A 14,010-nucleotide genomic window follows, 5' to 3' on the forward strand; every position below is an offset into this window, starting at 1 on the left:
CTTACAATTCATCACATATTCAATTTATCACTTAGTCATAATTTCAATCGCAATTTCATGATCCCAATATAACAATTTCTCATGCTAATCTAGTAAATCTTTTCCAAAACACAAACAAATTATACAAAAATGCTTCTCACAATATGGAGAGTAAAACCCCTCAAACAATTTCACATAATCATATAAAATCAAAGGAATAAAAAACACAAGAACACTCAATTTTATCAACCAATTTGCATCAGGACATCAATTTGTCTGTCAAACACAAAAATATCGTAATTATAATCGTAAAAAAAGAATTATAATTCAATAAACATCCCAAAATAAACTCTAATTTAATCATCTAAGGATCCTTATACATGTTCATTGTAACCCCAATTGTGATGAACTCATCTCTTACCTCTAAGCGGACTCACGTGTATAGTCCAACAATGATAACAACGTCCCTAGCAATTCCCTAAGATTTTTCAAGCTTTTCTTCTGGTTTCTCTGCTAGGGTTTCCAAGCGTTAGAGAGAATGAGAAGGGATTGAAGCCTTCATTTCACTATCTCCATACGAGGGATATTTCTCTCATCATAGTATTTATTTTTCAAATCCCAACTGTGGGGATTTTCGAAAATGAGTTCCAAACCTGTTATTTAAATTTCATGACAATCCAACGGTCAACAAGTCCGAAATCATAATTTTTCTGAAATAGGTTTGAGTGTATGCGGGAAAAGAGAAGATTTTGGGGGAGGGAGAAGGGAAAACAAATTTGAGAGGAAAAGAGAGTAGAGACATGTGGTAAATGTAAAAAATGACCTAATATGTTTCTATTTATATCTAGGGTATTCTCATCCTATTATATACTCTATTTTTCTTTATTTTATAAAAAGAACTCTATTTTACTCTATCAAATGACAATTTTTTTTTCATTTTCTAAAAAATCACATATTTATTTTATTTACCTTAAAATATTATTTTAATTAATAAAACTATTTATTCTTATTTATTTAATTATAAAAACCTCATTATTTTCTTTAAAATATATTTATTTTTAAATAAAATCATTTTTAATTTATCTTACGAAATATTATATTTTTCACTAATGAACAAAAGTTTAAATAGTCTCATGTGTTGCGTGAAGCAAATCAAGTTGTAAATTTATTGCCAAATTATAGTGAATCCTATGTTGTATTAGCAAATGTTTCTGCAACTTTTTTCCCTCACGAGTTTCAAGCTTTTCTTCTGGGGGTTATTCAACCCATGTCATTCACCCAAAAAATAACGTAGATCATATTTATAAAAAATTATATTGATTCAAAATTATTTGATACCTCATTTATATAATTAAAATTGACATTATATATACTTTTAAAATACATAAGAATGCATATATTTGATTACAATAAAAAAAATCAAATTTTATTGATGGGGTCGAATTATATAGGTATAGTAATGTGTGTCTCATATTAGGTGGAAATAATTCTCAATATAAAAATGTAAAAACTTTAAATTTGAAACACAATCATATATGAATGGTCAAAATTAAAAATTATTTAGTGATCACATGACCACTACTATATTTTTATTTTAATCTTAATATTTTTAGCAACCAAAAAGGTGATTATCCAAAACATTATAATTATATACACCCCCTCTCTCAAAAGTTGTTGAGTAATTTTTGATACTTGAGTTCTTTAATCAGGATCTTAGGTTTGTTTTTCAACTTGGCATAGAGTCGCAATCAGAGGTACCTCCTGATTAAACAAAAAAAATACATCTCTAAGATATGGATGTCAAACCTTTTGCATTTACATCACTTAGTGTGAATTTGAATGTGCATTGTTATATCAACGTGGTTTTGTAAAATAAATTTTAAATTAATATGATTTTTGTTTGAATAACATATTAGGAAAGTGTTTTTTTCATGGATATGTTGTTTGAATATTTTGAATCAAATTTGATTATGAGTGTGTAATTAACAAAATGAATTTTAATGGGCATGTATACTTTTTTTATATTATTATTTTTCACTTTATGCTAATTATTAAACAAAAAAATATGTGTAAAATATTTTTATTTTTAAAATAGAACCTATAACGCTTATAAAACATTAAAATTAAACTAAATAGATAGTTAAAGCATTAAAGTTTTAATATATTTTTTGGTCCGTAAATTTTTTCAAATTCTTGTTACATTGATAACTCATTAACTTATCATGTTATTATCATGTTATTAATTGATATGAACATACCAAGGATAATTTGTTTAATTAAGTAGTGTATATAAATTCTTGTAAACTTTATAATACTTAAATTTAATTCCTATTATGGATAAAACTTGAGTAGTCATATTTAAGGCACAAAACCACACTCCTAAATAAGCTTCTTATCCATAAAATGCTTGATGGGGATTCAGATATTAAGCACAATTTGGTGCATAAGTTAAAGAAGAAATGAGTCACATCTTTCTAGGAGAGAAAAGGTACACGAGTGGCGTTTGCCCACTAATGCACCTGAAGACCATAAAGAGGGGTTGGAAGCTACTGAAATTGTAAAATTTGATGAGAAAGTCTGCACATGCTATTTCTTCAAGTAGAACGCACATGTGGGTTAAACATGCACAATGAAAAAGCTGACTAGTAGTAGTTTTAGTGGGACTATAGGTATGATCAAGCCGTATATATATATATTTTTTGGCCTTAGATAAAGTTTGTAGGTGAGTCTTATCTATTTTTTTTTATTCTTTCATTTTTTTTAAAAAAATTAATTAAAATTTAATATTTAAGTAAATCTTATAATATAAATTATCTTAAATTGAATCTAGAAAAAATGAATTTTAAATTTTGTTTGAGAATGACAACAATTGCAAGTATTATTAATTATATTTTATAAACATTATATTCATATAAAAAGAAATAATTTTTTAATATAATTTAATATTTTTAATAAGACATTAATTTTTCTGTATTTCTTTTAATATTTTTAATTTAGGAAGAAAAGTTAACATCAGTGTTATGCTAAAACTTAAATTTAGTTCAAGACAAATATAATATTTTTTTCAATTCACTTTTTTTACAATTTTCAATTATTATGATTCAAATAAAAAGTACAAAGTAATTTTATATTTTACAATAAAAAAAATAAGTAATCTCGCCACTCTCATTTTCATCAAAATAGTTTATGGGTCTTCTCCTCACTTATATGGTGTTCAACCTAAGGAGATTCGAGGGGTACACCTGTGGATCACGAGCCACCACATAAGGAGACCTGACACCACACTCTAACCCAAAACCTTAAGGCTCAGGTTTATGGGTTTTCTCCTCACTTATATGGTGATCAACCTTTCCACTTCTACCCGATGTGGGACTTCACTTCACACTTGTAACCCAACACATTCCCCCTCAAGTGTGAGTCTCTTCTACATGGTAGTCTTCCCCTTGAGCGGAAGTCTTTATCATCCATGAGTATAGTCATGGCCACCTGCGGTACTTGCCCTGCCCGCTAGCCATCTGGCCTCCCCGCTTCACCTGCAGGGCACGTTGTGCCGCTAGCCATTCTGGCCACCTGTAGTACTTGCATACTCGTCTGAGCCGATCACCAACTTGAACCATCAGCTCTAATACCAAATGTTGGAGAGATTCGAGGGGTACACCTGTGAACCACGAGCCATCACATAAGGAGACCTGACACCACACTCTAACCCAAAATAAGACAATAGCCTAATTGGCCTTACCATTGCTACGCCACTGAGTATGACTCTCCAATCTTAATTTTAATTTTTAAATTTCACAATATTGAACAAAATTACATGTGGTCCACTTTCTATTGAAAAAAAAATGTAATTTGGCTCCTTGAAATTTCAACATCCACAAAACTTAGATTTAATAGTATATTTTTTTTAGTGTTTTGTTATTTATAATTAGAATTAGATATTTACATCCTCTAGTTATTTAATGTGATTAGATGCATAGAAACCTATTTCCAAACACATACATGTAGAGTATTGAGGTGATTTTTTTTTAGATTAATAAACATAAAAAGATCATTAAAAAAACTACATTTAAACTTTGTATTTTAAGTATAAAATTCATTGCTTGAGCAGGTGACCTAACACATATAATAGAACCAGTGCACTATAAGCATGTGTTTAATGCTCCTCTTTTTATTTTTAATTTTAGTTTTTTTTTACAACCTTTCAAAGAACTCCATTCTAAAATGACTTTTTTTAGTGGATATTCTAAAATAACTCTCTTGAAGCCAACTCAAAATTTATACCATGCCTAAACAATACATAACTCCGCTAGCACGTTACTTAATTTTCATTATTATCTGCCTATATGTGCATTCCTTAAAAAAAAGTAAGAGAGAATATTTTGTCCAGTTACATAATGCAAATCCCGTGATTAACTATTTAAATCCACTATAATATCTTATCAAAGCTTTGAAATTAAATTTGGTTCCCATCTATAGATTAATTGCACACGAAGTTTGTCTCTGACCTTACTAGAATGGGTTAATCAACTGATATCATCAATAGAAAATCTTTTGGCTAATTTCCCAACAATAGCAAGAGTTTGAGTCGTACAGTAGTATATGTTGTTATAAAGAAGGCATTAAGTCAAAATTGACAAGAAATCAATTTGGTGGACGAACTATAAGTGCTTCCCAGGCACACAACAACCTATTATTAATCACTCCTAAACACTTTCTATGTTACCCCCTAATATCAATTTACTCAAACTCAATTAAGTTCAAGGTATAGTTGAAATTGATGGAGCAGCAACAATGAATTAGTAAACAAAGTTTTGGAACCATGGATTTTTTTTTAATGGACATGATTGTATCTTTGAGAAATATTATTGTGGCATTTTGAACATAAGGATATAATAATTGAAAAATAAACATTATGTGTGTTGCTCTCGCCCATCCAGCGCAACTGCGCTTCATTTAATGGTTAATGCTATGCATTCACCTTCCTACCTACTATATACCAAAACGATATTTTATTCCTTTATTTTAATTTTTGTCGTTTAAAGTTAAAATATAGTGTGAATTAAGAAAATAATTAATCTCTTTGTTTTTATTAGAATTATTTATATATTTCTAATATGTCATTTATCTTATTCACTTTTTTTTTTTACATTTCATACATTATTGCTCTTTTTATAAAGGTATGATTCAGATAATAATAATAATAATTAACATCATTTTAAAATGTTAAAAATGAAAAATAAATAAACAGAATTTTTCTTTAAAAGTCACAAATAAAAAAAAACGGAGGTAGTCTTTATTTTGTTAACATCAACTCTTAAGATGAACTTTTAAGTATCTAAAAGTGGTGAGTTTTATATTTGGGAAGAAATTATTTGGTACATAAAAAATGCAAAACTATCATAAATACTTTACATCCTATAATAAAAACTTATCAATTTTACATGATTACAATATTTTTCAAAAGATATTTATGAAAAAAAGTTTATAATAGTATATCTATGGCTAAGATTTCATGAACAGAAACAAACCCATGTGTTAATAAGGTAGAAGAATCTAGCAAGTGTGGACCTTGATTTTGAGTCACATAATGAAAAGCTACTCTTAAAAGAAGAGGAAACCACCCACAACTCCAACCCCTCACAAAAGATTAATGGCACTCAACTACACACACACTATCTGGAAACCCCTTTTATTGCCAAAGTGAATGCCCTCTTCTACCCACCTATGTTACTTATGCCACTTCATGGCGCCTACTTTCCCAGCCTGGACTTAGTAATTACATTAATTAAACTGACAAGGTAGCTAGTGTTTGTGTTCCCACTAAGATATAGTAACAACTAAATGAAGAAAAAAGTTGAATTCAGATCTGTCGCTTTTTATGCTTAAACAAGAAAATGACACCACAATTCATGTATGTCCTACACCTCAAAATATAACTGTTTCATGAATCTTTCAAAATCCTGGTTTTATTATGTTGATCTATGTTTTTTTTTTTATAACACAGCCATGCTCTTTATTTTCAATATTTGCATAGAAAAATAAAATGAATATAATAAGCATACGCTGTCATTGTACAAGATTTTAAACCATTAACCAAAAAAAAAAAATCGTACCTTAACATGACCTGTGAGATGATTAATGTAAAAATCAACAAATTTATTATACAATATTTTAGGAAATATAAGTTTGGTCCAATAATTGAAAAAGAATGAAGAGAAATGAAAAGAACAAGATCGTAAGTTCGAATCCTCTAACATGTAAACTGAAATTTTTAATAAAAACTAATAAATTAACATTTGACAATAGAAAAAAAAAACTATACAATGTTTTAATTAATTCATAAATGAGAATGTTTTAGCATGACCTATAAGATTAAATGACAATGTTTTAATTCATTCATAAAATATATCACATTATATTCTCGAGTCTTGACTACGGTCAGAGCGTACGCACATTTTGGGGTGATTTGATTTATGATTTCCTAATGAAAGTATTAAAAAAAACTTCGTACCCCATTGCCCAGAGGCTCTTCGCTATGCGAAGATATGGGGGAGGGATGTTGTACGCAGCCTTACCCTTGCATATTCAAAGAGGCTGTTTCCGGATTCGAACCCATGACCAACAAGTCACCAAGGCACAACTTTACTGCATGAATTTAATACAATATTATATAGAGAGGTACTGGCCTGATATGAAGCAAAATCAAGCAGAAGATAATAAAGTTTCAGCTGGGGTTATAAATGAATGTCACAGGTGACAGCATGGTGGATCAGCAATGCTGTGCCTCTTCAAGTCAATGCAATCTTGTCATAATGTGATTTTCCTACGTAAGTAGAGTGGTTTAAACAGTGCAGTGACAGCATCATCAGTCACTTCTTTTTCATCAATATGGTAATCTCATCTTGGCCTCTACAACAGCATTGTACCCTTATGCAGCACCATAATGGAAAGAAATCAAGAGATTTGAGCTGAGTGGTGGTGGTGGTGGATGTATGTTGATTCTCTAACACGTACAAAAATCTAGATCTCACAAGGTTGTAGTGCCAGATTCTTTTTTCTGGTGAAAAAGAAAGTTATAGAATCTTGGGAGAATTATTGTTTGTATATCTTTTCATGATTGTAAAAAGTAGCTGCCAATTCAACATTCAATTTTCAGAAAACTTTTTTTTCTAGAAGAGAATGACCTAGCCTATAAATGACATCCTAACGATATTGCAATCATAAAGACACAAAATATCAGCTTTGGAGGTTCAAACATAGCAGATTAAATAAAGAAAGTTATCAACAGATGCTACGAATCCAACATTTTGTGATTTAATTCAAAGTCTACCACAGGAACAAGCATCTTTAATAGATTGATAACCGATAGAGAGACAGCACCAATGTACAGTATTTCCCTTCATAAGACTATCTGCAAATTTCAAACAATGTAAAGTCCCTCACTCCATCCTTAGGGAAAGATAGCAATTTATAATTCAGTATTCATTCATTCATTGAATAGGCACTATGGACCGCCTAGACAAGTTTAAGGGAAAATTAACATACTGGCAAGAAAACTAGACCTTATGACTTGATCATGATACAATTATACAAAAGAACTATAATAGAAATACAAGCACCAACAAATCAACACCAGCTTAAAAATTAAGATACCAATACTAGTTTCTGTGGTATTCATGACAACAATTCTAACAAAGCATACTCTAAGCAGTAAGCAATCTGTACATAAATATATATATATACAAGTTCAGCATGAACTTCTATGCCCCTTTGTAAATATGACTGCTTATCCACTGCGCAAGTCAAACTGTAAATAAATACAATTATACTTTCCAAGTCTTCAACAGTATTAATCTTCAAAACCAAAGTCCATAGTTCCACATTGTATTGAGATGATATCCTACGATATTTAAAATCAAGAAAATGCTCACCACCATATTGAAGATTTCAAATTTTAAAATGTGTTCAATTGAGAAAAGAATCTCCACATTGCAATTGCCACTCCACACAATCTTCAAAATCAAAACTGCTTGCACAATCCAGTAGAGCATTTTGTTGGTGCTCATACCGGCATATGTAATTCAACCCAACAAGAATTTCGCAGATTGATTCCTCAGTCTTTTCCCTGTCAGCAAAGTATAATGTCTGAAGTAGCAGAACATTTGTCCTGCTAACGATTTGGTGTTGCTCAAAATTACGCTCACTTTGCCATCTGATCATGTTATGGGCAAGCGGGGCCAGCCACTTGAATATCCCATCAAGATTCTCCTTCCAATCATGGGCAAGAGGGGCATCATATATGGCCAAATTCTTGACATAGGACTTCAGTTTGGCCTTGAGAGATAACCTTAAGCTCGTAGGTAGCATCTGATATAGATCATCCCTTGCTTCCTCGCCAACTAAATGTGGGTAGCGAAGCAGCTTCTCAATGACAATTATGACATTGGCATAGTGCAACGCTAGAGCACAGCCACCAAGAGTGGAAGGAGGAGCATAAATAGCTAACCTACTTTTGGGGCCTAATGTTGAGCAACATTGCACACCAGATTTGGCTTGTCTAAGATCTCCAGTGAAAGGAACACCACTTTGGCTATGACTTAGAATACCAGAATGGCACGTGTGATCCCTCTTCATGCTGTTATTCCCTATCCCAACACTGCGACAGCTACTATGATGGTCCTCCCTATTGACAGCATAGCCATCATCAACATCATCAAATTTTGAAACTGAGCTACTCAAACTTAGGCATTCCATGAAAAGTCTTCCTGGACTTGTTCCACATGGAAAACCAAAATCTTCAGGTCGAATAGGCACCAACTCACCTCTCCTCAAATCAATCTGAGGCCTACTAGTAGTTCCCCTTCTCTCCGCCACAGCCATTCTCCCAACCGAACCCAAATGAAATCCATTTCTCTTGCTCTGATTGCGCTTCAACTTCTCCGAACTCCTCGGAACATTAACATGGCCAGACACAAACCCCAATTCATTTTGTGTACCCGGGGAGCCTCCACCGAGCCCAAGGGCGTTCTTCCTTAAAGCAGATTCGCCAAAGATCACAGAAATCCTGGCATAAATGGTACAAACTGTCCTTGCCAACAACTCAACAACCTTATCAAAGTTCTGATTCCAAAGAGAAACATCCTTAAGATGCCTCACATCTTGCTTCTGCCACATGAGCTTCTGCTCAAAAGCCCTCCTACTCTCCTCGTGCTGGTTATGCTGAAACTTCTTCACTGCTTGCTCCAACTCATTCAACACCTCCATCTCACTGTACAAATTCCTAGTGACAGTAACATATCTATCCATTTTCCTCACCATTCCCTCCATATGCTTAACAAGGAATCCCAATTCCTTGACATCTATAAACCCACCAACAATGTCCCCATACACATGCTCAAACCCTTGCAAGGCAGGCTCAGAGCACTTCTTCCCCAACCTAGAGACCACACTAGCAACCCTATTCAACTCCTCAAGCTTCTCTGCCAGAGCCAGCTCAAGGAGATAGCCCTCATCAGAGGACACCAAATTCCTAACACCCTCTGAGCCCAAGATCTCATTCCTCAGCTTTGAGATCTCAGACTCTGACAGTGACCTGTGGAGGTGCACAGTTTTTGACATCACATTTGCTACCTCAAAAGAAAGAATACCTATGGTTTCTTTAGTATCTGACCTCTTGTGGCTCTGTTTTCTCTTTGTCAAAGTTTCAAGAAGAAGGGCATGCTTGAGATTGGAACTTACCTGGTTACCCATCTTTACAATCCAAGCTTCTGCAACCATAGCTGCAGCCACACACACACTTTTTTCAAAATGGGGTGTCCCAAAAACTCTGAAATTTCCAATTCTACAACCCCAAATGTGTAGCCTTTGGGAACATATGAAAACCAAAGTGAAATTCAGACACCAGAATAGATAGGCTTTGTGAGGGGAATTGGAGAGAGACCCATTAAGGGGAACAAGAAGAAGAGGCCAAAGGGTTATCAAAGTTGCAAACTTTGGTTGAATTGTTTGAGGGGCATGGTGATAATTGATAAATAAACAACAAGGGGAAGAAAGAAAGAAATGATGTGAATGGAAGAAGAGAAAGTGGAGAAGTCAGAGAGTGTTGAAGAAAGTTAAAACAGGGGAGAGAGAAAGGTAGGTGTGGTATGATGGTGGAAGGAAGGAGGTTGCAATTGTTGCAATAAGGGAGAGGGGGTTAGTTAATAGTTATAGCATGCGCCACAACAAATTTGAGTGCTAGGCGTGAAGAGAAGGAGGATAATGGGTGTACTTGATTGAGCACTGCAGCAATAACAAGAGAGAGAGAGAGAGAGAGAGAGAGAGAGAAGGTTTGTTGGTTCTTGAAGTTTGAGGGTGTTTGTTTGTTTGATGATTGGTGTCTGGTTTTCAAAAAGGGTATCAGAATTTTAGAAAGTGGACTGTGGACTAAAGGGGTTTTTAAATTTGGAAGCATTGTAGCTGCTCCATTCATTCATTCAATTCCTCTCGATTTTTTTTATGGGTCTCGTTGTGACCTCAGGAGTCTTAAGGAAATCACAAAAAATTAGGCAAATTACATTTGACACTCCACGTTGATTCTATGGATGTGTAATTTTTTTTAAAGAAAATGAGTGTGTCGTTTATTTGAGTAAAAATTAAGTTTGGTTTTCTTAAAACTCATCGGATATTATACTATACTATAGGAGTATTTGGCTACAAAATAGCCGAATACTCGATGAATCTATAACTTCAAATATCAATTTTCAAAGTTTCAGGTATTTGGGAGATCGAATGGCCAAATACACTCCTAAAAAATAACGAGTTCAGGAATTAAGACTCTAGAGCACCAAAACAGGTTCCCGGATGTTCAACTAGCCGAACAGTCAAACATACTCCTTAGCATAATCAAAGGAGCTCAAATTAATAGATACTAAGGATGCGTGTGATACGCATATTGGTAAAGGACAAGAAAATAAAATGCACAAGATAAGGGCTTCAAAATTACTTCCCACCGTTGCATAATTTATTATTCTACTTGTAATTGTTCCCCATCTCTACGTTGCTTCTATTGTTGATTCATTAGTTTTCCCTCGCCTCTATAATATAACAATAGGTTTTAGATCATATAGAATTAGAGGTAGAAGAACAAATACGCATCAAGGAAAAAAAATCAAATGTTAACATAATTGGATAAATGTAAAAAAAGAGTTAACAATAAACAATGACGAATGCCACAGTAATTCACTACTTGATCAAATTTTGTTATAATTGTTGAGTTTTTTTGGCCCCTTTCTATGTGGAGCAAAGCCTCAAATGAAAAGACTCGTATGTCTCACTTATTTAAGTGGAGAGGGGTCATACTAGAGAGAGATACAGTAAAAGAGACTCATTTGAGAAGAAAAAATATATACGAATCATTGAGAGAGAAGGAAGGAGAGAGAAAATCATTGTGATTTTTACATACTCACTAGAGAGCATTTTTTAGATTGCAACTGCGGATTCGTTCACCGGTGAATCGGGTTGATTTTTGGACAACAGATTATACGTAAGTGATACTTCAAATTGTTTGGTTGGACCGGGAAAAAGATATTTGGAGAGAGATAAGTGTTTTGTATTATCTGCTCTATAGTTTGGGGTTTTATTTTCTTGTCTCTATTATATTAATTGGAGGTCTATTTTGATTTGGCTATTTGTAGCACGTTTTAGTGTACTTGTTAGAGGTTCTCTTGTATCTTCATTGATTATAGTAGAGTTATTTTTTTGGTTTGGACGACCCATGATTTTTACCCTTACATTGGAAGGTTTTCCACGTTACAAATTGTATCTCTATTTTCTTTAATTTCTATTTTACATTCTATACTTTATTGGTGCTCCTCACAGATTCTTGCAAGTTTGAGGGAATTTATTTATGTTGCCTATTACTCTGTTATAGAATTTGTTATTGTGTTGACCTATTCCCCCATCAATAATTTGAAGGATGTCATAAAAGGTCAAGTCTCGTATTATTTGGGATAGTTTTGTCATGTCTATGATATTTTAGCAAATCAAATAGACCCTAAAAGAGTCAGGGTATTCGGCTGGCTGGATAGCCGAATACGTCATGACGAAGTAATCAGATAACAAAACGTCAGTAAGCAATTAACATCATAAAAGTGATTAAGGCTTAATTACCTAAATTGCTAATTATGTACAAAAGCTTATAGATCCAAAACCCACTAAGGTATTATAAATAGGGATGAGACTGTCAAGATAAAACAATTATTCATTCTCATTTATTATCTTTGTTTATTGCTTAACATTGAGATCTGATTTGAGCATTGAAATGCATGTGTTTTTCAGGTACATCCATAGTTTTTAAACCCGGTCCGACCCAGTCCAATTGGGATCCGGTGGCATAACCGAGTCGATTTTGTTATTGGATCGGTCATGCATCTGGTTCGGGATAACCCGGCCAGACTCGACCGGTTTAGGATAAACCCAACAACTCAAGTCGGTTTTTAAAACCCATTTTGTGTAAAAAACAAAAAAAATGTTCCAAAAAAAATCCAAGGATTGTGTAATTGTATTATTGAATTATTATTTCTGAACTTGTGTTATCAACTTTAATACTTCAATTGTTATTTTGGATTTTGAAATATGAATGAAATTTTCTTAATCAAACAATGTTAGTTATATACTTATATATAATAGATACATATATAATTTTAAAATTTTTAATATTTACCAGATCAAACCGGATCAATTATTGGCCCATTGACCTACTTACCCATTACCTCAACAGGGTCAATGACCGGACCAAATTTCATAACTTTGGGTACATCATCCTCTGAATAGTTGAGAAGTCAAATACAAAGATAAGTAATCTTTGGAGTGAAGAAGCTAGAGAGGAGAAAATCACATTCTTAGCCTTATGCAAGTACATGTTTGAGTTTATGTGAATGAAAAAAGTAAAATTTGAAAAAAAGACTTGTTAAACACAAATAATCAAAATCTAGATTAGTTATAGAATAAACTAGTAAATATTTTGCATATATAATATAAGAGTTTAACGATCATACATTAATTATATAAAATAATTTTATATAGTCAACAACTCAACAATCATTATTAATATAACTTTTACATAATTGTTATAAAAATCAACAAATTTATTATAAATTATGATTTATAATTGAAAAATAGTGCAAAACTTTTGCATTATCATTGCATCACCTACTTTTCATAATATAATGATCAAAAAGCATAACAAAACTGATCCAATACTTCCAACTTGTAATATGGTGAAAAAAATCCATGTTTTTTCTTGAAATGTCATACTATAATTTTGTATTTTCAACGCTTAAGGGTTATAATAGTAAACCTTTTTATTAATCTTCTTTTATATTATAAAATATTAATTGAAAAAATTAATACCTTAGAAATATTTTTAAAAAATATTTAATTTTATTTATTTAAAATTATAAAATTATTAAGATATTATTTTGGAAGATTTAGAACTATTTCCACCGATACACAGACTTTAACAAAGGTAAAGGACAGGTAGCTGAAATTTTGAAGGAATAAGGATGCAACTCGATATAGGGAGTTATGGGTATCCCATCTCGTGACCCTCTTTTTACTTCTCTTTATATCAACAAAGAGGTGGATTTGAATTGGAGTTACCTTCTCTTTTGGGATGCTCACCTATACTTGAAATTTCCAACCCAAAAACATGGAAATGTAGATGTGAAAGAGTTTTAATTTGATTTTGCTCAATTGGATCAGGAATCAACACTATCATAAAAGTCAGAAACTAGGAAATTTTAGGAACTACTTAAATATATGTCTTACGAGGAAATGATGAGAAAATTTCGATAGGGTTAAGCTTGTGGTTCACGGACATAACAGCTTTGACTTTTGTGCCAAATTTGAAATTATTGAACGAGTCATACTCTGATATTAGCAATTTGTAAAGTGAATATGAAATACTAGTATATAGGTATAGACCAATTAGTTGTCTTTCATCTTTTTGAGGAAGTTACGTAAATACTAATAATTTGTATATTAACACTT

General features: G+C 32.4%; 1 protein-coding gene across 1 annotated transcript; it reads right to left on the minus strand.

Annotated features, from left to right (window-relative positions):
• Positions 1-7,409: 7,409 nt before the first annotated feature.
• LOC114403345 lies at positions 7,410-10,491 on the minus strand. The gene has a single exon (XM_028366251.1). It carries the CDS (start codon positions 9,754-9,756, stop codon positions 7,945-7,947), a length of 1,812 nt encoding a protein of 603 aa, XP_028222052.1. The 5' UTR covers positions 9,757-10,491; the 3' UTR covers positions 7,410-7,944.
• Between the last annotated feature and the right edge of the window lie 3,519 nt (positions 10,492-14,010).

The sequence above is a fragment of the Glycine soja genome, chromosome 20 (genome assembly GCF_004193775.1).
Source record: "Glycine soja cultivar W05 chromosome 20, ASM419377v2, whole genome shotgun sequence".
Classification (NCBI taxonomy): domain Eukaryota; kingdom Viridiplantae; phylum Streptophyta; class Magnoliopsida; order Fabales; family Fabaceae; genus Glycine; species Glycine soja.

What these genes read in the sequence shown, in the direction of transcription:
- LOC114403345 (XM_028366251.1), bottom strand. Translation starts at nt 9,756, where the DNA reads ATGGTTGCAGAAGCTTGGATTGTAAAGATGGGTAACCAGGTAAGTTCC.